This window comes from Phyllobates terribilis, unplaced genomic scaffold (genome assembly GCF_046119375.1).
Source record: "Phyllobates terribilis strain yellow unplaced genomic scaffold, ASM4611937v1 Scaffold_1__5_contigs__length_1240528914, whole genome shotgun sequence".
NCBI lineage: Eukaryota > Metazoa > Chordata > Amphibia > Anura > Dendrobatidae > Phyllobates > Phyllobates terribilis.
The window spans coordinates 277,991,117-278,018,259 of NW_027362761.1; the positions used below are offsets into that span (position 1 = coordinate 277,991,117).

Genomic DNA, 27,143 nt, shown 5'->3' on the forward strand with positions numbered 1-27,143 from the left:
ATACTTCGGTCAGCATGAATCAGACACTAGCTGTGTTATTGCAGCCATGTATGTTTTACTCTGAAACTTTGTGGCTTTTCAGAAAAAAACATACCTTGAATAACAGCCCAGGAACTATGCATCTCAAATAACTAGTCCGAAGTTGGTCACTGGCAGTGGTATAACTAGAGTCTGATGGCCCCGCTGCAAGATTTGGACCTGCTCCCCCCCCCCCCGCATGATGGTCAGATGTATGTGCCCTTGTGGCATTCTAAATCCTATAAAGACATATGTGTTTGCCCCCTTTCATTATGTAGTAATATCCTCCATCCTGTACTAATGTCCCTCATCATGGTATATATGTCCCCATCCTGGGTTCCTTCCTTGTATAAATGTACCAAATTCTGGGCCCCTTCCTGGTATATTTGTCCCCCTTCCTGGTATATATGTCTCCCATCCTGGGCCCCTTCCTGGTATATTTGTTGCTAATCCTCAACACCTGCCTGGTATATTTGTCCCTCATCTTGGTAGATGCAACGCCAATGCCTGGCACGCCGACGTCAGCTGCCGGCTTCTGATTGGCTGGCAACATATATATTGTAGCTCAGGGAGCTGGAGGGTCCCTGCTTCATTACACTTCAGCTGAATGTTCTTCCTCGGCACTGGGGTCGACGGCCACCCCTCCCGCACCGGCCATGTCCCACTCTCTGCGACTGCAATCATTATGCTCCTTGCCACTGGCAACTTTTCCCCACATCACTATTTTGACAGGTCTTTCTCTGTATACATGCATAGTGAAAGACGTATCACTCATAGGTAGTGGTATGGCAGAAATCCGCTGGGGATCATCCTCAGATTAGTCATTCATCAATAGTGCAATGAATATAAGAATTTCTCTGGACAGTGGAGGAGGAGTGAGGAGCAAAAAGAGGCACTTATATGGACAGAAAAGAGATCTTTGCAGAAGCTTCCCTAGCAAGTGAATTATTTTATTCCAGAACTGGAGTCACATCTACACTGCTCAGAACTGCTGTATATTATCCACCATGCTGCAGTTGATGAGTGTTTATTTGTGTTAATTGAATGGTAAACATCATAGCTGTTAGTTTTCACCTACTAGCTTAGAGTCTGTACAGGGAAAAATTGGAGAAAGATGCAGGATAGGAGTCATACAGTATAATAGCCAGAGATAGTATTATAGTGTTATTCTTAAGTACATAAACAGGACATCTTACATTGTTGCTTGAAATTTTGTGAACCTGTCTGCATTTTACATATTTCTGCATAAATTTGACCGAAAAATACATCAGAGGTTAAGAGAACCAAATCAAATAAATCAGTTTAAAATGCTACTTGTTTTGGGGATGGATGATACCAAAATAGAGGTTTTTGGATAAGTCAGAAACGTTGTTTGTAAAATGATAAACATTGCATTATAGGATATAAATCTCTTGCAATCTGAAACAATGGTGGTGTTAGTATCATGGTTTGGGCTTTTTGCTACATCTGAGCTAGGATGGCTTGCCATCCATCCTTAATAGAGCAATGCATTCTGAATTTTATCTGCAAATTCTGAATGACAATGTCAAGACATTTGTCCATGAACTGAATCATAATAGAACTTTGGTCGTGCAGGTAAGACAACAAACCAAAGCACACAAGTCATTTTACAAAAGAATGGTTAAAGAAGAACAAAGTTGAAGTTTTGTAAAGGCAACGTCAAATTCTTGACCTATATAAATGTTGTCGAGGGATCTGAATCAAGAATTTGATTTGATTAAATTTGATAAAAGCCACCAACATAACAGAGTGGAAGCTGTTTTGTAGACAGGAATGGGCTAAAATTCCTCCAAGCTGATGTGCAAGACTAATCAATGACTATCAGAAATTTTTAGGTGCAGTTATTGCTGCACAAGGAGGTCACACCAGATACTGGAAACAAAGGTAATTTGCCACTGACAGATATATAATATTGGATAATTTTCTTTAGCTTCAGAAGTGCACGGCGCAGAGGAGCCATCTTCTGAATTTCCGGACATGTGCAGTCCGCCTCTGAAGTTGGGAAGCATACACTTCGGCTACAGAGGCGCAGTGACGCTACCAAATTGAGCGGCGCGCATGTGCGAGATTTGCATGAGCTGGAGATGATGTCGGCTTGTGCAAATTAAGTAATCACGCCCACAAGGGCATTATAACATGGAAAGAGGGCCATCTAGTCTGGGGAAACTAACGCCCCATCGACTAGTCAAAGCCCTAATTAGTATAGGGAAAGCAGACCTTACAAATGCTTTTTTTAAACATTAATTAAGCTGAATAACATTATACGGGGCTGGTTAGACAGGTTCCCTTTAATAAAAAAATGATAAAGTCTAATATTTTTGATCCATTTGTATCATTTAATTTTCTTTATTTACTTTTAATACTTGTCTGAAAATCTGATTTAGTTTTCAGTCAAATTTATGCAGAATTTTTCAAAATTTTGAAGGATTCGCAAACATTCAAGCACCACTGTATTCAGAAAGGTTACATGAAAGTATAGTTTTCCTTTAAGCTACAGTGAAAAAAAGAAGTGAATGAAATAATAAGAACTTTTTCAATGGCAGGGCTTTTATGGTCTTAAGTTTAATGTGTTAAGTCAAGACCTTAAAAAGAAGTCTCAGTTATTTATTTCCCCTAACCCTTCCTAATTATGTATGTGATATAGAGCAACAGCATTAAAGTACTTACTGTCACCGTCATCCCTGATTTCCAGCACCACTACAGTCCTCCACTGAACCATGTGACCTGGAAACAGACTAACCGGCTCACACTGATGTTTATGCGTGAAATGGAAGTCTTTCTCAGTGTAAGTCTATGGAGCCTTGTTTTGGTTCCCATATACTTACATTGGAAAAGAAGCACCACCCCACAGAGTGTGAGCCGGCAAAGCTGAAGACATGGACCAGAAGAGGACTGGAGTGGCACTGGCAACCAGGGAAGATGGCAAACAGTAAGTATTCTAATTCGCATGCACTATACCACATAAATAATTAGGAGGGTTTCGAAAAAAAAATACTTTTAAGACTTTAGAAAATATTTAGAAAAATGTATGTTTATTGTGGTTCATGAGGGAAAATGCATTGTTCATTCTCACCTTGAATTTTTTGACTTACAAAAATCGCCACTGTCATTGATTTTTATTGACTTCTGTTGCAGTATTAAATTATCCTTCTCTGTTTCAGCTTGAAGAGAGTGAGGCCAGGTATGCAGAGTCTCAGAAGTCTCAGAGATCACTGGGCTTAGAGCTGGAAAGTCTCCACATGGAACTAGATAATATTACCAGGAATAAGAATATGGTAAATAACATTTTTATCAGATACTTGGTTCTGTCAGCGACTTGAAATGATTATGGCTTCTGTAAATAATGAATGGGATGACCTATAAAATAGTAATTTATTTCTAGATATAATGTTATTTATTCTTTTAATTATTGTTTAGAGAATGCTGCTGATAGCATTTATATGGCGGGATAGGTGCCAAAATCTCTCTGCTGGCATGATTTCTTACAGGACTGGCAAATCCATGAATTAGAAAATGACTTTACTACTATAAGAGGACAAACTAAAATATTCATTATATTTGTGCTAAGGCAAAAATAACTAAAGATTTATCTCCCTGGAAGAGTATTTGATCTTATCTCCAGATGCCATAGTTCTGTTATATAAAGTATCTCTCGCTATAAAACGTTTAGGTTTTTTATTATGCCAGTCTTCATGAAGGGGCGCGTAGGAGTCAGAGGCGCTGGATTCATTAAGAGGAGCACCCCACATTAATGATTCAGGCATGACTGAAAAGTGCTGTGCTGCTCCATAAATCTTATTTTTGTCAGGGAGGAGTAAGATTTACGGCATGAGGTATGCCACAGCTCATTGGGAATTAGATGAGTGGGCGTTGCCATGCCCCATGCAACCCTCCAGCTCTGCTCATTTTGGCAGAACTGGCAAAAACTGTCATGAAAAAGCCAAAAGTCACAAAGATGTTGCCCGACCACGTGTTGCACAAAATAATGTTATGACTTTTCAAAGTGTTTAACACCAGATTTCTAGAGCGCCCCTGAAGACTGAAGATGAGGAGGTCTTTATAATGCAATGTCGGGACAGCTGACAACTCCTCATTAATACATCATGTTTGATACTGATGCAGAAATATAACAGAACAATATCTCTTACGTTCCTTTTGCAACAATTACAAATTGTACACTCCACCAGTGAGAAACATTATGTCATGTTTTGCTTTGCTGGTGACTTTTGCCATGAGTAGAGTTAAAATCATAAGGATTGTGGACACAAAATGGCCTTTTCCCTGCATCCGATGTCCATTCTTTAATAGGTGAATGTGCTGTTCCAGAGAAGCATAACTTTCCTACTTAGAATTGTATTTTTCCCATTTTAAGGCTGATGAACAATTGTTCCAGCTGCAGCATGAAAAAGCAGAGTTTCTGAAAAGGATCGATGAGGATCAGGAAGACCTGAATGAGCTTATGAAGAAACACAAAGCACTCATTGCACAGGTAGGAACAGAAAACCTCTAACAAAGGTTTCCACAGTGTCTAGTCAATGAAGAGAACACACATACTAAATCTCATTTGGTTTGAAAAGAAATAGAAAGTGCAATTTATTCAAGGACATGTTTCTGAATGTGCATTACTCACCTCATATGGATCAGAAATGAACACTGTGACATTAGGTTGACAAGAAGGCGCCTCTTCATCACAGTGCTGTGTAAGGTGAAACAAACATTCCAAATCTATCTGACGTGCATGTCAGAGCCTTTCTTATCTCAGTTGTCCATGATCTAAAATTACATGACTAGCTTTAATGATGAATTAAAAATACTGGCATCTCGTTTCCTGATTATTTCTTTAAAATAATTTTCTTTGTTTTTTTTCATAGAGTTAAACATAATTTATTGGACTATTTATTGTTTTTAACATCCTCTAAATGTTCCTCAGCCAACAGTAGTGTTCACCTCCTTTACTGATTAAAACGCACCGTTACCTGGTCATGATGCTTTCAGTGGCATTTTATTGCATCTTTCTACCATTGACCTCAATTATGAGAAATCTTTCTAAAGACATGTTTTAAAAATGCTATAAAAACACAATAAAAACTGCGTATTTAACAGTGCTATCCCCATTCTACTACCTCCCCCCATGATGCCACCTCTCCATACATCCACTCCACACTGCTCCCTCTCTATACTGAGCCCCTCTCACACTTCTTCCCTCTCTCCAAACTGACCTTCCAATGGTTGTCCAAGTCAGATGTCAGTTTAAGCACTGGCAATATTCCACTCCTGAGGGGTGGAAAATGCTCCCTTTGGGAGACATATCAGACTGTTGCCTGGGGCTAGATGCTCATTTTGCCATATGCCAGAAGTGGCCTTGTATATGATATACTATGACGACAAACACCAGGGGGGCAGAAAGAAACTCCCAGGTACCCACCTCTCCAACCAAGGGCGGCTTGGTCTCCGGTGGCTTTTAAAGTATGTTTTTATCTCAAATGCCACAGCATTTTAGGTTCAAACATGCCTGTCTGAAATCAGTGTCTGGATTAGGTAGCATGTATCAGCTGGCAAGTTCCCTTTAGCTTACATTATTGTTGGTACATCTTATGTGACATTCCCATAGTCGTATAAGTAAGGGCTTGTTTACACTGGCTCACTTGTGGCATTAGACAACCACGAATCGCCGATTATCAGCCTGCTTAGACAGTTGGCTGCTCTTTGGTGCAGATAAGCATGGTTCATTTGACCTATAGCATCCAAAGTGCATCCACCATATAGTGTGATGAAGCTGTAGTGTTCCGCTCTGTCACATCTTTTACATCTGGCTGCTAGTGGCTGATTGTCGTGGGTGCCCTGTATCGGTCACCCATTGATCTGATATTAATTACCTATCCCAACGACAAGTCATCAATATCGGTGTAGTAGAAAACCCCCTTAATTATTATCCTATAGAAATGTTTTAAATACATGGGTGAAACTGGCTCCTCCCAGTTTACAATGAACATGTGGATTGTCACAACAATTTAAAAGTTACTTTTAGGCTTTTAACATTGATAAAAAATTACAAATATTAATATTGTCTTATATGTATATATATTTATAATTGTATTTATTTATATTTGTTTTACTAACGGGGTGTTCCGTTCTAAGAATAATTGCTTAATATTGTCTGATGAGTCTAGTTGACATGTGACCCCAAATATGCAAATCGCATGCAAGTGGTCATGAGACCACCCACAGGCATAGGGGAATAAAGAGGAAATCATGACAGAGTGTGCATCATATATAGTGACTGCAGATTTTTTTTCTTGTACTGGAGAACCCTTTTTAATATTTATTTTGTACATGGTAAATCTATATTTTTCATTTTTTTTCAATTAGTCTGCAACTGATATTACACATATTCGGGAGCTCCAGACTAAGCTAGAAGATACTCAAAAAGAAAAGCAAAGCCTTCAGGAAAAGGTGAGATTTTTTTTTTTATTAGAGTTTGCAAATTGGTTTCATACTACATTTATATACACATATATTATGCTGGTTATTTTACTTCATGTATTCCTGCTTATATACTAAAGAAGAAGGGGGTTCTTCTTAATATTAAGGTTGAGTCTAAACGTTGGTTACATTAACTATTAGTGGAAAACTTTGAGGTAGTAAAGTATTAATATATTATTTTAAACTAATCTTTTTTTTTTCATTTTTAACTTAGATTCCCTATTATGCTGCCATTGCAAACAATAGATGCTACATTGTACTGTACAGAGTGCATACAGTATATCCGTAATGCATATCCTGAGTAGTGTTGAGCCACCCCCGTAGTGTTCGGGTTCGGTTCGGTTCGTCGAACACCGGGATGTTCGAGGAACTGTTCGTCGAACTGTTCGTCGAACACCTTAGAACACCGTCGAACACCGTTAAAACCAATGGCAGGCAAACAAAAACACATAGGAACACATAGAAAACACCTTCAAAGGTGTCCAAAAGCTGACAAACTGCTCAGAAGACGCTTTCTTTAAAAAAGCCGGCCGGCAATTCAGCAGCGGCATACACCGGTACCCGACAATTTAGACATGAAGGAATAGAGCATCACACATAGATTAGATAGATAGAAACATGTCAGTCACATATATATGAAGTACAGTGACAGTGTTGCTTACTGTACTTGTCATTTAGTGTAAAGGATTTATTAAAAAATATAATAGTGTTTTCATGCACCGTCTCTTTAAAAAAGCCTGCCGGCAATTCGCGGTACCCGACAATTTACAACAGAAAGAATAGAGCATGACACATAGATTAGATAGATAGAAACATGTCAGTCACATATATATGAAGTACTGTGACAGTGTTGCTTACTGTACTTGTCATTTACTGCAAAGGATTTATTAAAAAAAATAATAGTGTTTTCATGCACCGTCTCTTTAAAAAAGCCGGCCGGCAATTCAGCAGCGGTACCCGACAATTTATAACAGACAGAATAGAGCTTCACACATAGATTAGATAGATAGAAACATGTCAGTCACATATATATGAAGTACAGTGACAGTGTTGGTTACTGTTCTTGTCATTTAGTATTAAAATAAAGGATTTATTATTAAAAAAAATTGGCGTGGGGTTCCCCGTAATTTTAGTCTCTAGCGGAGGTTAAGCAGACGGCTGGGGCAGATGTTTGAAGCCTGGGAAGGGGGTAATACCCACGGAGCTTCCCAGGCTACTAATATCAGCCCCCAGCTGAATACCTAGCCTTTACTAGCTATTAAAATGGAGGACCCCCCCCAAAAAAATGACGTGGGGTCCCCCCTAATTTAATAGCTAGCAAAGGCTAGGCAGACAGCTGGGGGCTGATATTAATAGCCCAGGAAGGGAGCCATGAATATTGGCCCCCTCCCAGGCTAGAAACACCAGCCGTCAGCCGCCCCAGAAATGGCGCATCCATAGGATGCGCCAATTCTGGCACTTAGCCTCGCTCTTCCACGCTGCCCTGGTGCGGTGGCAGGGGGTAATAGGGTTGGGGTTGATGTCAGCTTATAATGCCAGCTGACATCAAGCCCAGGTTAGTAATGGAGAGGCGTCTATAAGACACCCCCATTACTAACCCCATAGTCAAAGTTAAAAAAAAACAAAAACACCCAGAATAAAGTCCTTTAATTCAAATAAAGACACAATTCTTTATTGTTCTAAATTAAACCATACTTACCATCACGCCCATTCCAGCTGAAGCCAACGATCTCCTGCAATAAAAGAAAAATAATAAAGCAACCTCATCCTTACCTTTCCATGGTTCCCAGGACAGCTTCAGCTCTGCTACATCGAGATGACAGGCTGGACCGCAGCAGAACGCTGCCATCCAGATTGCCATCCCGCGGACACTGAGAAGCGCAGGCATGCTTGCGCTCCTCAGTGTCTGACTGTGACGGCATCCAGATGAGCCGACAATGAACTCGGCTCACCTCATGTACGTCACTGACAGCGTGGGAAAATTCTCCTGCACTCAGCGCTTCAGCGTGAGAATTTTCCCACGCTGTCAGTGACGTGCATGAGGTGAGCCGAGTTCATTGGACATGACCTCGGCTCATCTGGATGCCGTCACAGCCAGACACTGAGTAGCGCAAGCATGCCTGCGCTTCTCAGTGTCTGCAGGATGACAGGCTGGATGGCAGCGTTCTGCTGCGGTCCAGCCTGTCATCTCGATGTAGCAGAGCTGAAGCTGTCGTGGGAGCCATGGAAAGGTAAGGATGATGTTGCTTTATTATTTTACTTTTATTGCAGGAGATCATTGGCTTCAGCTGGAATGGGCGTGGCGGTAAGTATGGTTTAATTTAGAACAATAAAGAATTGTGTGTTTATTTCAATTAAAGGACTTTTTTCTGGGTGTTTATGTTTTTTTTAAATACTTTACTAGAAATTCATAGTGGTCATGTCTAATATTGGCGTGACCCCATGAATTTCGGGCTTAGGGCCAGCTGATAATGCCAAGCTGGCCTTAACCCCTTTATTACCCAGTGAGCCACCGCACCAGGGCCCTGGATGAGTTGGGTACAGCGCCAGAAGATGGCGCTTCTATGAACGCGCCATTTTCCGGGGCGGCTGCGGACTGCAATTTGCAGCGGGTGGGGCCCAGAAAGCTTGGGCCTCCCTGCGCTGCAGATTCCAGCCCCCAGCTGCCTAGTTGTACCTGGCTGGACACAAAAATAGGGCGAAGCCCCACGCATTTTTTTTTTAAATTCATGAAATTCATGGAATAATTAAGAAAAAAAGGGCTTCCCTATATTGTTGTGTCCGGCTAGGTACAAATAGGCAGCTGGTGGTTGGGAGCAGCCCGTTCCTGCCTGCTGTACCTGACTGGACACAAATATAGGGCGAAGCCCCACATCAATTTTTTTTTCATTATTTCATGAATTTCCTGAAATAATTTAAAAAAAATTGACGTGGGGCTTCGCCCTATATTTGTGTCCAGTCAGGTACAGCAGGCAGGAACGGGCTGCCCCCAACCACCAGCTGCCTATTTGTACCTGGCCAGACACAACAATATAGGGAAGCCCTTTTTTAAAAAAATTATTTCATGAAATAATTAAAAAAAAATTGACGTGGGGCTTCGCACTATATTTGTGTCCAGCCAGGTACAGCAGGCAGGGACGGGCTGCCCCCAACCACCAGCTGCCTATTTGTACCTGGTTGGACACAACAATATAGGGAAGCCCTTTTTTTCTTAATTATTCCATGAATTTCATGAAATAATTAAAAAAAAAAATGCGTGGGGCTTCGCCCTATTTTTGTGCCCAGCCAGGTACAACTAGGCAGCTGGGAGCTGGAATCCGCAGCGCAGGGAGGCCCAAGCTTTCTGGGCCCCACCCGCTGCAAATTGCAGTCCGCAGCCGCCCCAGAAAATGGCGCGTTCATAGAAGCGCCATCTTCTGGCGCTGTACCCAACTCATCCAGGGCCCTGGTGCGGTGGCTCACTGGGTAATAAAGGGGTTAAGGCCAGCTTGGCATTATCAGCTTGCCCTAAGCCCGAAATTCATGGGGTCACGCCAATATTAGACATGACCACCATGAATTTCTAGTAAAGTATTTAAAAAAACACAACACCCAGAATAAAGTCCTTTAATTGAAATAAACACACAATTCTTTATTGTTCTAAATTAAACCATACTTACCATCACGCCCATTCCAGCTGAAGCCAATGTCTTCTGCAATAAAAGTAAAATAATTAAGCAACCTCATCCTTACCTTTCCATGGTTCCCACGACAGCTTCAGCTCTGCTACATCGAGATGACAGGCTGGACCGCAGCAGAACGCTGCCATCCAGCCTGTCATCCCGCAGACACTGAGAAGCGCAGGCATGCTTGCGCTCCACAGTGTCTCTCTGTGACGGCATAAAGATGAGCCGAGGTCATGTCCAATGAACTCGGCTCACCTCAGGCACGTCACTGACAGCGTGGGAAAATTCTCCTGCACTCAGCGCTACAGCGTGAGAATTCTCCCACGCTGTCAGTGACGTGCATGAGGTGAGCTCATTCATGTCCAATGAACTCAGCTGACCTCATGCACGTCACTGACAGCGTGGGAGAATTCTCACGCTGAAGTGCTGAGTGCAGGAGAATTCTCCCACGCTGTCAGTGACGTGCATGAGGTGCGCCGAGTTCATTGGACATGAACTCGTCTCATCTTTATGCCGTCACAGCCAGACACTGCAGAGCGCAAGCATGCCTGCGCTTCTCAGTGTCTGCGGGATGACAGGCTGGATGGCAGCTTTCTGCTGCGGTCCAGCCTGTTATCTCGATGTAGCAGAGCTGGAGCCATCGTGGGAACCATGGAAAGGTAAGGATGAGGTTGCTTTATTATTTTTCTTTTATTGCAGGAGATCGTTGGCTTCAGCTGGAATGGGCGTGATGGTAAGTATGGTTTAATTTAGAACAATAAAGGAATGTGTCTTTATTTCAATTAAAGGACTTTATTCTGGGTGTTTGTGTTTTCTTTTAACTTTGACTATGGGGTTAGTAATGGGGGTGTCTTATAGACGCCTCTCCATTACTAACCTGGGCTTGATGTCAGCTGGCATTATAAGCTGACATCAACCCCAACCCTATTACCCCCTGCCACCGCACCAGGGCAGCGTGGAAGAGCGAGGCTAAGTGCCAGAATTGGCGCATCCTATGGATGCGCCATTTCTGGGGCGGCTGACGGCTGGTGTTTCTAGCCTGGGAGGGGGCCAATATTCATGGCTCCCTTCCTGGGCTATTAATATCAGCCCCCAGCTGTCTGCCTAGCCTTTGCTAGCTATTAAATTAGGGGGGACCCCACGTCATTTTTTTTGGGGGGGTCCTCCATTTTAATAGCTAGTAAAGGCTAGGTATTCAGCTGGGGGCTGATATTAGCAGCCTGGGAAGCTCCGTGGGTATTACCCCCTTCCCAGGCTTCAAACATCTGCCCCAGCTGTCTGCTTAACCTCCGCTAGAGACTAAAATTACTGGGAACCCCACGCCAATTTTTTTTAATAATAAATCCTTTATTTTAACACTAAATGACAAGTACAGTAACCAACACTGTCACTGTACTTCATATATATGTGACTGACATGTTTCTATCTATCTAATCTATGTGTGATTCTCAATTCATTCTGTTATAAATTGTCGGGTACAGATGCTGAATTGCCGGCCGGCTTTTTTAAAGAGACGGTGCATGAAAACACTATTATTTTTTTTAATAAATCCTTTGCAGTAAATGACAAGTACAGTAAGCAACACTGTCACTGTACTTCGTATATATGTGACTGACATGTTTCTATCTATCTAATCTATGTGTGATTCTCTATTCTTTCTGTTATAAATTGTCGGGTACAGATGCTGAATTGCCGGCCGGCTTTTTTAAAGAGACGGTGCATGAAAACACTATTATTTTTTTTAATAAATCCTTTGCAATAAATGACAAGTACAGTAAGCAACACTGTCACTGTACTTCGTATATATGTGACTGACATGTTTCTATCTACCTAATCTATGTGTGATTCTCTATTCTTTCTGTTATAAATTGTCGGGTACAGATGCTGAATTGCCGGCCGGCTTTTTTAAAGAGACGGTGCACGAAAACACTATTATATTTTTTAATAAATCCTTTACACTAAATGACAAGTACAGTAAGCAGCACTGTCACTGTACTTCGTATATATGTGACTGACATGTTTCTATCTATCTAATCTATGTGTGATTCTCTATTCCTTCTATTCTAAATTGTCGGATACAGATGCTGAATTGCCGGCCGGCTTTTTTAAAGAGACGGTGCATGAAAACACTATTATTTTTTTTGAAAAATCCTTTACACTAAATGACAAGTACAGTAAGCAACACTGTCACTGTGCTTCTTATATGTGTGACTGACATGTTTCTATCTATCTAATCTATGTGTGAAGCTCTATTCTTTCGGTTCTAAATTGTCGGGTACCGGTATATGCCGCTGCTGAATTGCCGGCTTTTCATGTTTCACTGTGAGCACTGTTCCCATCGATTTGGGCAATCACTCTAATGCCACAACCACCATGGCTGTGGCATTACAGTGAGTGGCAGACAATCCCTGCATGATTGGTGCTCTAAATAGCGCCAGACATGCAGGACACGCTTTTGGTGCACGAACAGTTATCGAACATAACCTCGAACAGCCGATTTTTTTGCAAATCGTTCGGGTTCCTCGAACACCACCCAAAACAGCTCGAATTTGAGATTGGCGAACAGTTCTAGTCGAACACCGCTCATCTCTAATCCTGAGTACAAATCTCTGAACTCTGAGTGTGGGAAGAGAGTAGTCCCTCACACTGTGTGAAGTCTATTTGAGTGCAGCTGTCAAAATGAGAGCGCTGTGCAGGAGCAACGGTCCCAGAGCACTTGTAGGGAAAGTAGACTGGCAGTCTTTGGCTCTGCAGACAAAGGTGATTGCATTGTGTCCTCTCCTGTAAAAGGGTGAATAGAGAAGAACACGCTGTAGTCAGAGTTAGAGCGATGTACAGACCCAGCTCATGCACTCTTCTCTATGTGACTGCTATATACAAAGAGACTGCGTGCATTTAAGGGTTTGCCCAGATTGAAGTGTTCTGTTATGACCCTTAACTGCAACCAGTGAAATGGCTTCCTATGGGTGTGAGTGATGTTATTCCCTTCACATGTTCCCACTCTTGCTCCATCTCCTCTGTTGTCGAAGGAACCACAGACATATGTGTGGCACCCCTGCGGGTTCAGTCGCAACAGAAGTACTGCATCTCACCCAGAGGTGTGGTATCCCACTCTCAGGTAAAGATGGGGTGCTGCTGGGGACCCACCCACCTGCATCAAACACTACACCATTCCAGACCAGCAGGAGGGGCAAGATGCATGCGTACAGTGCTGAGCTCTGTCCCTGGTTGGAAGGGGGGGAACCAAGAGAGGGGGAACCATGTAGTGGGTGTGGGTGGAAGAAGTAGATCAGGGGAGCACCTTCAGTAGGAGTATAAGAAGGGAACCATCTTGAAGAAAGTAGGTCAGTCTGAGGAGAGAGTTCAGAGGAGAGAGAGTTGGGAGCAGGAGCTCTGGAGGAGCTCTGCTCAGGAGGAGTGGAGAAAGGAGCAGGGCCTAGTCTGAGAGGCCCAGGAGGAAAGACTGAGAGAAGAGGACGGGAGCACAGGGAAGGCTCCAGAGACAGAGGGGATCCAAGGGGCACGGTGAGTGCGGAAGCCACCCGTGCACCCGAATCTACACGGACGTGGAAGGATCAGGCTGCAGAGGGGACCGGCCCCTAAACTAGTGGAGAAGAATCAGGCTCAGCTAGATAACCAGAGGCTACTGTACTTTCACTGGTGCAGCTGCCCACTACCACAATTACATCGCTGAAAAGGTGGCCGCATAGGGTTTAGGGGACTGCACGTCGCCTGACAAGACCAGAGGCTACTGGTTTGGGACACTGATTGTGAGGCGCAGGGCAGGAGGGAGAGAGCCAGCACAGTGAGATGACCGAGAAAGGAACATAGAATGGGGTCCCGTTTAAGTAGTCCTGAAATACTTGAGAGCTGCTGAACCCCTTCCTTGGTGAACGCAGGACGATGTGGGTGGTTATAATCTGGCAGTTGTAACCTGGAGCAGCGTGATAACTGTGAGTAAAACCTGAAGACTGCACCCCACTGTGTCCTAGAATTATTGCTGCGCCATCACTAGCCCTGCACTACACAGCACCAGCAACATCTACCTCACAAAATCATTATATCCTGGCCCTGGAGCTAAGCTCTGCCTGTGGAGAGCTGTACCAACTCTGCTCCACAGGATCTGCACTGCAACGGTGGCCCCATATAGCCGCATACCACAGCTGGCGTCACGAACATTATCTCTATAAAAACTTCATTCCCCTTTTACTTTTCCCCTTTTTTTGACCGCCCTGGGTCAAGGACCGGGTCACTGCCACTGTGACATCCGCCAGCATCGACCGGTCCGCCTACCAAATACCCCACGGCCCAGGGGGCGCGTCATATGCATTAGCAAAGAAAGATTTAGTCCATTTTATAAAAACGAAGGCAATTGTACAGTTGAATCTGGTGAAATCAATATACAGTAGGTAGCAGGTGCACAGCTTGGTTTTCACATCCTCTGTTTTACGCAGAGGCACAGGCATAATAGTCATATGTGGTGGCACTTCACTTGTTAGGAACAATATTTCAGCAATTTGACATGACGTGAACACTTAATTTCAACTAATTAGCCTTTAGAGCCTATTTTCAGCAGTACCCGTTACCCTGTCCTAGCAACTCCACTAGTTCTTCACTAACACCGCCCGGTCTGGCCTACACATTTTCTCTTTAGTGCAACTTTGCCTTTGCTGTCTAAGGGTTACTCAAAACCCTTAGATATACCTCCTTAGCCATACCCCCTGTAGCTGAACTCTCCTTCTGTTTGTTCTGTTTTCCAGGATCCAGGTTGTTCTGGTCATATAAGGATCAAACAGCCACTTTATCCAATACAGTTATAGGAGTTGCTATCTCAAAAAATGAGTCCCTAATGTAGCATGGAGCGGAGTGGTAGCCGTGGGCGAGATACTCATCTTTCACTCCCCGGCACTCTACATGAAAATTGGCGTCCAGGCTGTGTCTGTGCTCCTGTTGTTACCTTGGTCATATGACTCTGCAGACTGCATGGTGCTGCTATATCGGAAAGGCCAGGACTAGGTGTTAGAAAACTAATTACATTAAGCAGGCATGGGCACTTCTCGGTTACATTACATGCCACTTCATTTCTCTTGCACTTCTGACTCTTGCATCTCATGACAATCCAGCCAACAGTAATGGGAGACTATGTCTTCCCCTGAGAGGGCCACATGGGGCGAGGTGTAACGCTATGGCCGCTGCTAACAGCTACTCTCAGTTCCCAACTTACTAATGAGGACCCCATTGATTGATGTACATCGGTACGACTTCTCAGTAGAACCTAGAAATTCCACTGTTCTCCGTAGGAGAGCTTAAGTCCCAATATGGTGACCATTGCTTCCTTTCATTGAGCACAATTGAGTTCCCTTTCACTGTAGACAACCGTTCACTAAAGTCCTGTTGATACAATTCCTTCTCATTCAATCCCCTTTAAGTGGGCTTCTACTTCACCTGGGTTAAGGTCTGTACTGTTTAGGTATACTCCCTCACCTGGGTTACAATCTGTCAAATGTCTCCATCAAATCTCCCCATCAGATGTCTCTTTAAGTTTCCTTGGTCCTTAGAATGTATTATCTGATGTCCTCCCTCTTTGCACAACACACTATAACATGTCAGTCTGCCAATTGTCAGAGCTTAGGTCTCTTTCTACTGAACACTGGGCTCTAACTGACTCACTATCAGGAAGTCGTCTTCTGTCTTCCCAAATAACCCTGCCCATTCTGTGCTAGTACCAACCATTAACTCTACATTGCATTACATAATACAGCCACACTGAAAAATGGATGCAATATGGGTAAAATATGATGATATAGTATACTGATGCTATACTGTTCAAATATGGATCACATACGGATGCATCCATATTTTACTGACTCCCTACAGACTTTAATAGGTGTTTTCTATTCCAAAAAAAATAAATGAAGGTGGTACACGTTACGTTTTTAAAATATATGTGTATTTTAAATGCCCATATGAAGAGATTCTTCTTCTTAACATTACATCCTCATGAGATCATTAGTATCTGTAAGGCAAAACAAGAACAGGTCTGAAACTTGGAAGGAGGTGCAAAGCTGCCTATCATTGATTTCTCTATTTATAGTTCACTTATGGTTTTAGTGTGGCTCCCCTGAGGGTTCGGTCGCCACAAGGGGGGATACTGCAGCCTTGTCAGCAGGTGTAGTGTCTCCTCACCCAGGTAAGGAAGGTGCACTTGTCAGGACCCTGAATCTACATTCAACACTACACACTCCCGACCTATGGGAGGCAATTATGCACCATAGTGCTGCCTCAGCAGGACCAAAAGTTAGGGGAACCATGTAGTGGGTGAAGGATAGAACACAGTTTTAGTTTACACACATAATTTGATATATAATAGCCAGCCATCTTGAGCACAAGGTTCTTGGTTCCGTTCTTGATTCTTAGCTCTTTGATTGTGATCTTCACAGCTGGCAGCGGCCTTGTGTAGGAGCCTGCAGTGTGCTGTAAATGCACGGTCCTCGTGCTCTGACCTTGACACGAGGAGTGGGTATGAGTTAACAGTGTCTCTACCCCGGTCAAGTTCCCTTGCTTAAGAAGGTTGGGAGCTATAGTGACAGCTCCACAAGCAAAAGGATCCCAGGGAGCACGGACGGAGCGGCGTACGCCACCTGTAATCTCCATTCTGGCCTGGCCAGAAGGACTCCTGCTGCAAGAGGGGTACCGGCCCCCGATATCTGACTTTGCCACTTCACGTCTCTGTCAGAGAAGCCCGGTAGGCTACAGTGGATCCCGTCGGGTGACGGGCGGAACGGAATTGCCGCCTTACCCTATATCTGTGCATAGTCCAGAGGGAGACCCAGCCTTTTCACGTACATGGACAGGAGAGGTCGAAAGGGACAGTTTAGGAACACTCAGAGGGTCCTGATCGAAGTGCCTGAATATCCTGGGTGCGCTGAGCCCTCGTCTCTGGTGGCCGCAGAGCGCCGTGAGGAGCAGGGAGAAGCCTTGCTGCTGTTTACCAAAACCGTGAGTAAAGATGTGGAAGACTATCCCTAAGGCCTCCGGACTCTTATTATTACACCGCACCGCACAGCACCAGAACTTCCTCACTACTACTACCTCCTCCATCCGCACCTCTGCCCTGAGGCCCAGCTCCGCCTGTAAGGAGTTATACCATCTCCTGCTGCCACAACATCCAGCCTCAGAGGACTGCTAGCAGCGCTGGTGGCGCATCACCGGACACCACAGGTGGCGTAGTCGATAAATACCACCATTACTTTTAATGTGACGGCCCTGGGCATGGAACGGGTCCAGGCCACGACTGCCTCCCCTCCCCTAACCCGGCTCCGAGTACCCCCATTTCCTAGGGAGGGCTGTGAGCATCACATCACCGTACAAAACATGATGCAAAATACAAAACTAAAATACTGCCTTGTGAAAGTGGTATAGGTCAAATTTAGATAATTGTATTATGAAGGATTTGTACACTTGCATTACGGATGCATGCCCTGATCTGACTGCTGGTTTAAGAATCTAAATGGATTCAGGTCTGTAAAACATAATAGATGGAATACAGTATTTTGCGTCAGAATTTTTATGCAAAAAACAGTACTGGCTCCAAAATACTGAAGAGGTGCCAATTTTTTTATTAGATTTTTTTTTCCATGTAGGTTTCCTGGTTTCTTGGCTTACAAGTGCTAATGCAGAAAACTGAACAAATACTTAACAAAGAATATAAAAATGTTCACATTATATTGATGCCCTTAAGATGCAATAAGATGCAATATATCACAATGATACACATTGGTAGTTTAATTTATGTTTATGGATCAATTTCTTAAAGCACTCAAAAGGGTTTTATTACATCTGATCTCATAAGGATGAAAGCATGGATAGCTTTGCTGCAAATTTAATTTGTTAGTTGCATATATTTCCCATTTATATTTTATATGCTAAGTGAAAAAAAAAATTAACACAGAAAGCAAAACATCCTGTGTTGAAAAAGATGAATGGTCCAGATATTTTAGATTGGACTTTTCCTTAGGAGAGAAAAACATCTTTGCAAATGATTAATGTATCTACCGTCCCAGTAAACATGACATTTATTTCAATTAAAGTGTTTGTTCAGAACTGACATATTGATGATCTAACCGTATAATGGATCATCAATATGAGATTGTGGGGATCCAACATCCAACACCTCCATAGCTGAAATTCACTTGAGTGGGAGATAAAGAGCAGTTCTTGACAGCAACCACTATCAAAGGTATAGGGCTGCTAAGTTATACCTAGTACATCTCTTATTTCCAGTTATTGTCATAGAGGATTACGGCTGATTGGTGGGTGTCTTGGGTGTCGGACCCACACCATATCCTATGGAAAGTTCATTAATATGTCAGTCTTAGACAACCCCTTTAAAGAACATTTTCATCCAAATCATTAAAATGTCCTTGCAACACCAAATCAGAAGTTAAAACATTGTCAAAAAATCATTCATTTTATCAACGTTAATTAAAGGGTCATTCCTACAATTGTTTTATTTTTCACAAAGCACAGTAAACAATTATTAAGTCCAACACAAAGCTTCTTTCTTGTACCTTTGTATCTATTTTCTTGTCTATCTTCTCTCTATGTACATCTAGCTTCACATAGCTGAATAGGCAGGCATATTATTAATTGCTTAACTGAGTTGTGTTTGTTGCTTGCTGCTGAGACATCAGTAACAAGAAACTGCAAGTGTGGCTCTATTTAGGCAAATGGCAGAGGATTATCTTCTGTCATGTGCATCAACAGAGCAGCATTTGCAGTACATCACATATTTTAGGCCCCTCTATATACAGCCCCATCCTGCTATATAACTCTCCTTTCAACCCATCTATACAATGCCCCATTTGCAGAGTATCCTTTCAGAACCTTGTATACAGCCCCATCTTGCAATATATCTCTTCTTTCAGCCCCTCTATACACAGCAGCATCTTGCAGTGTATCACTCCTCTAAACCCCTCTACACACTGTCCAATCCTGCAATAATTCACTCCTTTTAGTTACCAGCATACAGTCACACTGCTGTTTCCTGGTATGAGCTCTCTGCATTGTAATGCATTGTTCCAACATCGACCCTCACAGGAGCAGCTCCATTTTAGACAGCACCCAAGAAGCCAGCTGAGAGAGATTGTACGGTGTATAATCAACCAAGAGCACCGGAACGTCAGGATGGTTTCACTGGCAACTGGAGGATTATTAGAGCCTGGATAGACATCTATTGGAGGAAAGGGGGTGTGGTGGGGGTAATATGTGCAAAACGGGGCAGATTTAAAAATGATTTATTTTGGCACAAATAAATATACTGTATATGTACATTAATATAAGATCACATTGTGATTTAGGGAATAATGCTTTAAAATATATTGGAATTTTTAGTTTTATTTCGGTGGCCATTTTAACTAAAGTTAAATGGAAAGGGCATCCACATTGGTTATTTACCATCTAACCATGCATGAATAAGAATGTGTAACATGCAGCAGATCTGCTTCAAATCTGCAATAGATTTACAGGAAAAAAACACCACTCTTCTATTCTGTATAGACCAACCATAACTGATTTGTGACCCTCATTTGTATTGAATAAAGGGCTTTTAGTGACTACCTGTCTTTTCTGTTTTTGACGATATGCCTTATTGCTCTTCTATCTGCCCTTTAATTTCTGATTCTGTATGGTGCTGTGATCTACTCTAATGTTAAAAACGGGAGCAGGGGGAGTACGTTCTTGAATTTATGAGCCCTATGTATTCTGCTTTTACCTCTGATGCCTAGTGTGCACTTCCTATGGAATTGGTAAATCTCCAAGGATATGACTAGCAGATTAACAATTGTTTGCTTTGTTGAAATACATTTTTTACAGTGCTAGATGCCGTGCAAGTCATTTTAATGAAACTAGGATTTTTTGTTAAAATTTTTTCTTTCTCTAGCTTTGATAATAATGCTAACGTCAAGTCAGCGTGATTTATTTGTCTGTATATACCGTAACATAAGAAAATGTACTTATTTAGAAAGCAAAGGTACTAAAATTAGAATAAACACGTAACACTTAGCAATTTATAGTCAGACTGTGTCTTTTAGTTGGTAAAAGAACATCAATAGGAAGCTTACCTACCAATAAGGGAATGGTAATTGTAATTGCAGAGGTTTTGTTCCCTTACTGCCACTCAAGTGATTACCGCTGCTTTCAGGAGTTATTTCCATGTAATCAATGTAACCTGTAATTTTAATCACCGGTCACTAGAATAACAGGTTGGCTGTTAAAAGGAAATTTAATTTATCGTTCCCCTATTTTATGTTCACTTGCTTTGTTGTTGAGGATTAATTCCCTGATTTTTTTAGCATCTACAGATCTTCATTCACTTGGTATTATACTGCAACCAGGCACGTGCCAAAATGTCTGGGTTACTTTTCCATTCAGGGTAAATTGTGGTCTCATTATGGTTTTACTTCTATGTAAGTAATGGAAAGTAAAAACTATTATATTTTGTAACAGACAGAAGTATAATATGAACTCCTTGTTCCCCCATGCATAATCTGGTCAGTGTCCATCTATGTTCCATCTTTCTTGTGCCATCTATGATACTGGTGGTCTGTGGGCATTATAGTCAGGGCTTTATTGCTGCCTAAGGTAAAAATTTAAATGGCGCCCCTCCCCACAGCACAGTATAAACCTTCAGTAAATAAACACAGTTTGGTCACTGTTTTTTTGGTTTGGCTTTTAATGTATTTATTGTATGGTAAAAATGATATGTAAACATGATTCTCCAGATCAGAGAGATTACAGCTATACCACACTTTCATAGATTTTATCGGTTAGTAAAAAAGAAAAATGTTTAGTTTGTGAATGATGCCCGTTTTTGAAGATCTGTTACATTGTTTATATTTTAGATAGATTTTTACTGATACCAATTCGGGGCACGTATGACATTTTGGTTGCTTTTCACTGCATTTTTTTAGGGAGCTAAAGTGAAAAAAAAGCAGTTTTGACTTTTTGGTTATTTCATCACCTTACTGAATGGGAGGCTATTTGGGGATCAAACTGCCTATAGCAGTTTATGTGGGAGCTCATGCTCTATATAAGAGGCTATGCAGGGCTCATACTGTATATGGAAGGCTCATACTGTATATAGGAGTCTATGTGGGGCTCATACTGCATATAGGAGTCTATGTGGGACACATGTTGTTTATGGGAGGCTATGTGGGGGCTCACACTATATATGTAGCGAGGCTATGTGGGGGCTCATGCTGCATATAGGAGGCTATGTGGTGGCTCATACTGTGTATACAGTGGCATGTAAAAGTTTGGGCACCTCTGGTCAAAATTACTGTTATTGTGAACAGTTAAGCAAGTTGAAAGTTAAAGATGACACATTTCCTTTGTATTTTAGGCAAAATAAATATATATTTTTTCATTTTTTTTACATTTTAAAAATTGCAAAAAGTAAAATGGGCCTATGCAAAAATTTGGACACCCTGCATGGTTGGTACCTAGTAACACCCCCTTTTGAAAGTGTCACAGCTTGTAAGTGCTTTTTGTAGCCAGACAAAAGTCTTTCAATCCTTGCTTGACGGATTTTCATCCATTATTCCTTGGAAAAATACCTTTGATCATTGTGGCTATTGAGTTCTATTTTAACCTCATCGGTCCACAGGACTTGTTTGCAAAATGCATTAGGCTTCTTTAGATGTTCTTTCGCATACTTCTGAATTTTATGGTGAGGACGCAGGAGAGGTTTTCTTCTGATGACTCTTCCATGAATGCCATATTTATGCAGGTGTCTCTGAACAGTAGAACAATGTACCACAACTCCAGAGGCAGCAAAATCTTTCTAAAGGTCTTTTGCAATCAAGCGGGGGTTCTGTTTTGCCTTTTTAGCAATCCTACGAGTAGCACCCACTAAAATTTTGCTTGGTCTTCCAGGCCTTGTTTTTACCTCCACTGTTTCTGTTAACTGCCATTTCTTAATTACATTTCAAACTGAGGAAAGGGCAACTTGAAAATGTTTTGCTATCTTCTTATAGCCTTTTCTTGCTTTGTGGACCTCCACCATTTTCATTTTCAGAGTGCTAGGCAGCTGTTTAGAAGAACTCATGGCTGCTGTTTTTTGGCACAAGGTTAGAGGAGGTTGGGTTTTTATAAAGCTGGTAAATTTGCATCACCTGGCCTTTCCTAACGATGATACTGAACAAGCCATAACCCTAACATCGGAGCACACAAATCTCCAAGGATACCCAAACTTTTGCATCAGCCTATTTTCCTTTTTGCAATTTTTAAAATGTAAAAAATGACAATATATATATTTTTTTGCCTAAAATACAAAGGAACCTCATCTTCAACTTGCTTAACTGTTCACAATAAAAGTAATTTTAATCAGGGGTGTCCAAACTTTTTAATGCCACTGTAGAAAGGCTATGTGGGGCTCACACTGCATATGGGAGCCTATGTGGTCTCATACAGTATATAGTGGGCTATGTGGGGCTCATACTGTGTATGGGAGGCTATGTGGGGCTCCCACTGTATATACGTGGCTATGTAGGGCTCATGCTGTATATCAGGAGGCTATGTGGGGTTCATGTTGCTTATAAGTGGCTATGTGAGGGCTAATACTGTATATAGAAAGCTTTGTGGTGTAAGCTGTATATAAAAGGCTATACGGGACTCGTACTGTATATAGGAGGCTAAGTGGGGGTCATACTGTATACAGGGGGCTATGTGAGGGCTCATATTATTTATAGAGAGGCTTTGTGGTGGTCTCATATTGCATATAGAGAGGCTATGTGAGGACTCATACTGTAAATGGGGGCTGTGTGTGGGCTCATACTTATATAGGGTGACGTCAGCATACTTAATTCTGCTCAATATTAAGTAATACAATTAATATGAATATTAAAGAATTATAATCAATATGTTAATAGTAATATTGAGCATAATTTATTTCAGTCTATTGGTTCGGCCGTCCACAACAGTCACGGTCTCTCATGTGGCCCCTCAGGAAAATTAATTGCCCACTCTTCCTCTTGAGTATGTGTTTTTTAATGCAATACCTATTCATATTGGTGATTCTTTATTCCTCTTAGATACATTATATTGTATTAGAGATGAGCATTTTGAATCACATTGTCCTGAGATGGCTTTCGGTCCAGTCCTCTGTGTCACCTAGTCTTTACTTTTGTGTCCAGCATCCCCGTCCTAGCATCCTGGATGCTTATGTTTGCTAAATCCTGCAATTTCTTTGCGTTGCTGTGTGACGCACATCATGACATCCCATGAAGCCTAGTGATTAGGCCTTTCTCAACGTCATTGTATCGCAAAGTCTAGTAATTGCCAGAGGCACCAAGGATGCCAGCCCGAGGATTCCAGGTTTAGAATAGAAAACTAGCTGCCATGGAGGACCAAACTGGATGTCAGATCAAGACATTGCAAATCGAATTGTTCATCTTTATACTGTTTATATGTTAGTTTTCCTGGTTCTATAAGAAAGCATATACAAAGCCATTACACAATATCATTTTGTAGGAGAAAGCTAATAGCTGTGTGGCTAATTTAGCAACACTATTATCAACTGTGTTCTTACTCATTAACTTATTAATGCATTTTTGGGGTTTATATAGCTTCAGGCGGCCCAGAGCCGCATTGAATATTTGGAGCAATCTATGGTGGAGCGGTCAATAGTGAGTCGGCAAGAAGCAGTGATCTGTGATATGGAAAACAAGCTTGAGTTTCAGAGGGCTCAGATTAAAAGGTTCGAGGTAAGTAATGTTTTCAATGTATTGGTCTTGTCCCAAACCTTTTACGGTTCACTGCACATGAAAACTATGTGCATTTGCTGTGTTTTCCTTACAGTTATAATTGACCTGTGTTAACCAGTTCAATTCCATAGTTAGAGACTGATAATGTTCATGTTGGTTGCTGAACTGTACATACATCTTGTCTATGGGGATTGAACATGTCCTTACAAGTAAATAGCCCGTCCCAGGACAATGACTGTAAAAGAAAATGCTTCCACTTAGCAGAATTCTTGTCCCAAGACAATCACTAAAAATATATAAATAATATCCATGCTCATGAAAAATTACTGGAATTAGGAATAATAACTGAAATACAAAGGCATACACAAAGTACCCAGGACAAACCAATGTGGAGGACCCTCTGGGTGTTGTCCCACTGACAAGAGACCAATGCCACACTGCTGAATGCATGCAGGGAACAGTGGAGTGCGTTTAGATGAGATGGCTTCCTCCCCCCCCTTCCACACACCTGGCTTAGTACCACCCACATCATGTTGTAAATTTCTGTACATCGCATTGATGTGGGCATTGATTGTGAGAGTAGCAGTAGCCGCTCTCCGCTACACTGGTTAGTTGATGCCATGGCTTTGTTCTGCCTTAGTGATTGAAAGCCACATCATCTTCTACAGTGTAAACAATCAGGTTTCAAGTCCCATATATACTGTAGAAATGCCTAAGCATGCCATGTGGTCATCCAACCACATGGTGGAAATATTTTGGTTATAAACAGACACAGGACATGCTAAGGCATATATTATATATCGTCCACCCTATATACAACACTTTGCTATTTGGCTTGCTTTTAAAGAAATGCTAAAATGCTTATAACATACAGTTTAGTGGTGGTAATTGTGATTGGTAGCTTTTTCAGTATTAGATCTTTCTAGTTTTAGACTGGCAATGAGTGCCATGTGTGTGAGGAGCTGAGATCTGTAGAGTTAGAGCTGGGATGTCAAACTCAAACATTCAGGGGGCCAAAATGAAAAACTTGAACAAAGTCCCGGGCCAACCAATATACAGTATAATGGACCCCACAAAGTCCTCCATACAGAATAATGGCCCTACATAGGAGTGGTGGTTCTGGTGTCACAGGCCAAATAAAACCACCCTGCAAGCCAGATTTGGCCCATGGGCCAGAGTTTAACATATATGAGCTAGAGCATAGTGAAATCCCTGTGACCCACTGGAAGAACACAGAGATATGAGGTTGCCTCACTCTCATATTTCATTCAGTGGAGTGACAGGAGCAAATATAAGATGTGTTAAGCACCAAAACACTAGTTGGCGAATGCACCTGTGGCGGGGACAAAAAACAGGAAGGTCTTGAATATTGTTCTAAGAGACAGAAAACATAATCTTGGAGCAGCTACAGAGGGACCTAACGTTACCTCCAGAGAGAAAGATTGGCAAGATTTGACTCCCACATTGATTATGTCAATCGGTTTAGAGCAGGGTTGCCAACCATCCAGAAATTCCAGGCCAGTCTCTAAAAATTGGGCACTTTTTTGCCCTGTCCATAAGAAAAATGTAAGGCATCAGTGATTTTTTTGAAGCTGAAAAAACCTATACAGATTATTTTTGTTGTAATTATCATACAGTTTACAGTGAATGCAGCTGATATCTCCATATCAGAATTGTGGGCTGTAAACGTGGATCACTTATAATCATAATCATTTATTATGGTTTTCAATGTGTTCGTAAAAAAATGTGTCTCTTTTATTGTTTTCATGCTTTGATAAGCTATCCAGAAAAAATAAAATATCAATTTGCACATGTGTGAGATGACCATCAGATGTAAATGGTCCTGAGGGAATAGAGACAAAAGTTAAAGTGTTCTTTGAAGGAAGTACGGGAAGAGAGAGACTCAGTCTAGTGGGAGGGAAACAAGTGTCCCCTCGTATGTTGTATAGAGATAAAGCCACTGCAATCCACCCATTGACAGTTTATGTTAAATTGTTGTTCTAATATTAAATTACTGAATCGTCATAAGTATAGACTGATGAATACTGCTGTTTGCTACATGAAAACTGTCTGTCTTTTTTTTTCTGGGTGGGAATGAATATCCCAGCATACCTGAGAAGTGTACAGACAATAGCTGGCTGTGCTAGGTTGTGACAACTACATAAATACATATTTAGAATAATAACCAAGGAAGGAAAAAAAGTTCACGGATTTAGAGAAAATGGCCTACGACATGTTTATAGTTAACATTGATTGGATTTTTAAAAAATGAACACATGGTTGGAGCATAGGAGTAGCACTCTGCGCAGCTGTGCTAGATTCAAAAAAATCCACAGGACGTCATGATGGATTGTACCATGCAGTTTATTCTCAACGCGTTTCGAACTTTAATCAACTTCTTCATCAGGAAAACCACTATTAAAATAGAACATACCATGAACAAACTTTAATAGCTAACAGTTTAAAAAAAAGGCACCAAAGCAGGTAGAAAATGTCCTTGAATGATACATGTGACTAAACAGTTGTATGTATCAATAAAGTTTGGGAAACAGAAAAACGTTAGTCCGGAAATAGGTGTATATATGTATCAAGAAAAATAAAATGTTAAAATGTGTAATTGTGGTTAAACCAAGATTATATTTGACGGACTGTAATGTGCTATGTGTGTGTAAAAGGAACCTACTTATAATGTTGCAGACAGTAAACACGGGGATTTCCATTTCCCACGGTCAGCAGAGTTCATATGGGTTCATCTCTCTTTTCTCACGCCATTTACTCTAATAAAAACCCTGTTTTTAATACATAGCTACTAATATACTATTATATCTTAGCAATCTCTATCACCTAATCATAACTAATTCATTAATTTTTTTTATATAAGATTTTTTATTTGATCTTTTTAATATTCATTATTGATTATTATTCATATTTAGTCATATACTGTATATAAATGCATATATATTTCTAACATTTAACATTTTAAACTTTTATTATATATATATATATATATATATATATATATATATATATATATATATATATATATATATATATATATATATATACACTTTTTCTATATAAACTTTTTTTCTGTTTCCCAAACTTTATTGATACAAATAGTCACATGTAACATTCAGGGGCATTTTCTACCTCTTTTGGTTCCTTTTTTTAAACTCTTAACTATTTAAGTTTG

General features: G+C 41.3%; 1 protein-coding gene across 3 annotated transcripts in view; it reads left to right on the plus strand.

Annotated features, from left to right (window-relative positions):
* MYO18B (myosin XVIIIB) overlaps positions 1 to 27,143 on the plus strand; it is a 1,187,635-nt gene that overhangs the window by 869,685 nt on the left and 290,807 nt on the right. For all 3 annotated transcript variants that reach the window (XM_073672938.1, XM_073672946.1, XM_073672953.1), the window contains 4 exons: positions 3,201 to 3,314; positions 4,412 to 4,528; positions 6,409 to 6,492; positions 23,813 to 23,950. In XM_073672938.1, the coding sequence (XP_073529039.1) occupies positions 3,201 to 3,314; positions 4,412 to 4,528; positions 6,409 to 6,492; positions 23,813 to 23,950 (453 nt within the window). The remainder of the gene's footprint in view (positions 1 to 3,200; positions 3,315 to 4,411; positions 4,529 to 6,408; positions 6,493 to 23,812; positions 23,951 to 27,143) is intronic.